Source organism: Myotis brandtii, unplaced genomic scaffold (assembly GCF_000412655.1).
Source record: "Myotis brandtii unplaced genomic scaffold, ASM41265v1 scaffold3444, whole genome shotgun sequence".
Lineage (NCBI taxonomy): Eukaryota > Metazoa > Chordata > Mammalia > Chiroptera > Vespertilionidae > Myotis > Myotis brandtii.
In genome coordinates this window covers 76393-78385 of record NW_005363262.1, presented here as the reverse complement: position 1 = coordinate 78385, position 1993 = coordinate 76393, and the positions used below count along the sequence as shown (strand labels likewise).

At 38.9% G+C, this 1993-nt stretch overlaps 1 protein-coding gene across 1 annotated transcript; it reads right to left on the bottom strand.

Moving 5' to 3' along the window:
- Positions 1 to 208: 208 nt before the first annotated feature.
- On the bottom strand, positions 209 to 799 carry LOC102246346 (histidine triad nucleotide-binding protein 1). The gene has a single exon (XM_005871553.2). The coding sequence runs from the start codon at positions 755 to 757 to the stop codon at positions 368 to 370; it is 390 nt and encodes a 129-aa protein (XP_005871615.1). The 5' UTR covers positions 758 to 799; the 3' UTR covers positions 209 to 367.
- Between the last annotated feature and the right edge of the window lie 1194 nt (positions 800 to 1993).

The following is a 1993-nucleotide window of genomic DNA, read 5'->3' as shown; positions in this document are numbered from 1 at the left end:
AGCAGTCTCCGGTGTTTACCTATGCCGCCATCTTCGCCAGGAGAAAATTTATAATTTTTTAATTTGTCTTCAAAGAGCAGTCACACCACTATAACAATGTACATATATGGATCCTCCTTGGGGAGAAAAAACAAAAAAACCTACCAAATTATGATCCCTTCATACATCCCAGCATATATATTTTTAAAGCAATAAATCAAAAACAGAATTCAGAACATGCAATGATGTCTTTTATTATGTATGGGTTTTAGAAATTATTTCCTGGATCACTCCGTACACAGGCAAAAATAAAATGTACTGTTTAGCATATTAGAACTTGCAAAACTGATCATTGCCAACAGCAGGGAAAATTATCCCTAAAACATACTTAACCAGGAAGCCAATTCATCTGCTGACCTCCAAGAACATGCAGATGAACACGATAGACAGACTGTCCCCGATCTGTGCCTTCATTCACTACCATGCGATAACCCTTCTTTAGGCCCAGATCAGCAGCACATTTTTTGCCAACAATCATTAAATGTCCAAGAAGATTTTCATCATCATCTTCTGCTACAGAAATCTGGAATATATCGGCGCCGCCGACCCTTCTCTTCCCTCCGGGGAAACCGGCGTGCCCACGAGCGAGGCGGCGCCCGGTGCCTACCTGGTCGTCCTCAAAAATGATTTTGGCGGGGATTTCCTTGCGAATGATCTTCCCGAAGATCGTGTCACCACCAGGCAGAGCGGCCTGAGCCTTGGCGATCTCATCTGCCATCGTGGCCTTGCTTCCACAAGGCTACTGGGGGCACAGCGCGGGCCCAAGTTGTTCTTATTGGCTTCATTCCTTGAGGCTTTCTAGTGACATCCAAAGTCCAGGCATGTTGGACATGATATTCCAAAGTCCTGGTCAATAAACCACAATTGGAAACTAGTCTTACTGTATTCATGCAAGGAAACATGTTACTATGACTCACTCATTAAGAATTGCCAAATTCTGGAGGGATAAGATAGGGAGAAAAATATATAATTTACCAAATCGCTTTAAAAATGCCTTCTTATATCTGAAAAACAAAAATTTTAAGACTCAGCAATACTTTTAACAAAAGTCACAAAAACTATATATTTTCAGTTCATTCAGTCCCATAATGAATTTCTTCTTGTTTCTTCTGATTTTTCCTGCCAATAGTTCTTCTATAAATCCAGATAGTCTACAGAGCTCTAATAATTTTTATCCAGTTCAAAGTGGATGATCTGAAAATGTCACAGTCCTTGCCCAGCTGGGTGGCTCAGGGGTTAAGCATTGACCTATGAACCATGAGACCCTGGTTAGATAGATTCCCAGCCAGGTCAAATGCCTGGGTTGCAGGCTTGATCCCCAGTGTGGGGTGTGCAAGAGATAGCCGATCAATGATTCTCTCTCATCATTGCTCTTTCTATCTCTCTCCCTCTCTGAATTCAATAAAAATATATTTTAAAAAAGAAAATGTCAGAGTCCTTTCCATGAATTCTTCAGAAGATGTAACATTTTCCCAAATGCATTATAACAAAACAGTCTCTAAATGATAAGAAATTTTAAATGACACAGTTATGGATTTGACTATAATGGAATCTTGTCTTTTCTGCAAAACATAATATTCCACAATTATTGTAACTATAGTTACAAATGAAAGCATATCAGAATCTATTTTAATAATGTGCATATATAAATAGAATATAGTTATTATTTCTTTATTTGACAAAGCTTCCCATGTACCTTAAGTATAAAATTTTCTTTCATAAAGAGAGAAAAGAAATCCTTGAGGCATTCCAGGGCCTATTGGAATAACCTAAAGCCAATTCTATGTCCAAAAAAGTTTCTTAAAATTCAAACCCTGAGCAGATTGTAAAACTTATCTTACCAAATGATTATATATCATCATTATTATTAAACAACTAGAGGCCCAATGCACGAATTCGTGCATGGGTGGGGTCCAACCAGCCCAGCCCCAATTGGGGCAGATCGGGGCTAGGC

What these genes read in the sequence shown, in the direction of transcription:
- LOC102246346 (XM_005871553.2), bottom strand. Translation starts at nt 757, where the DNA reads ATGGCAGATGAGATCGCCAAGGCTCAGGCCGCTCTGCCTGGTGGTGAC.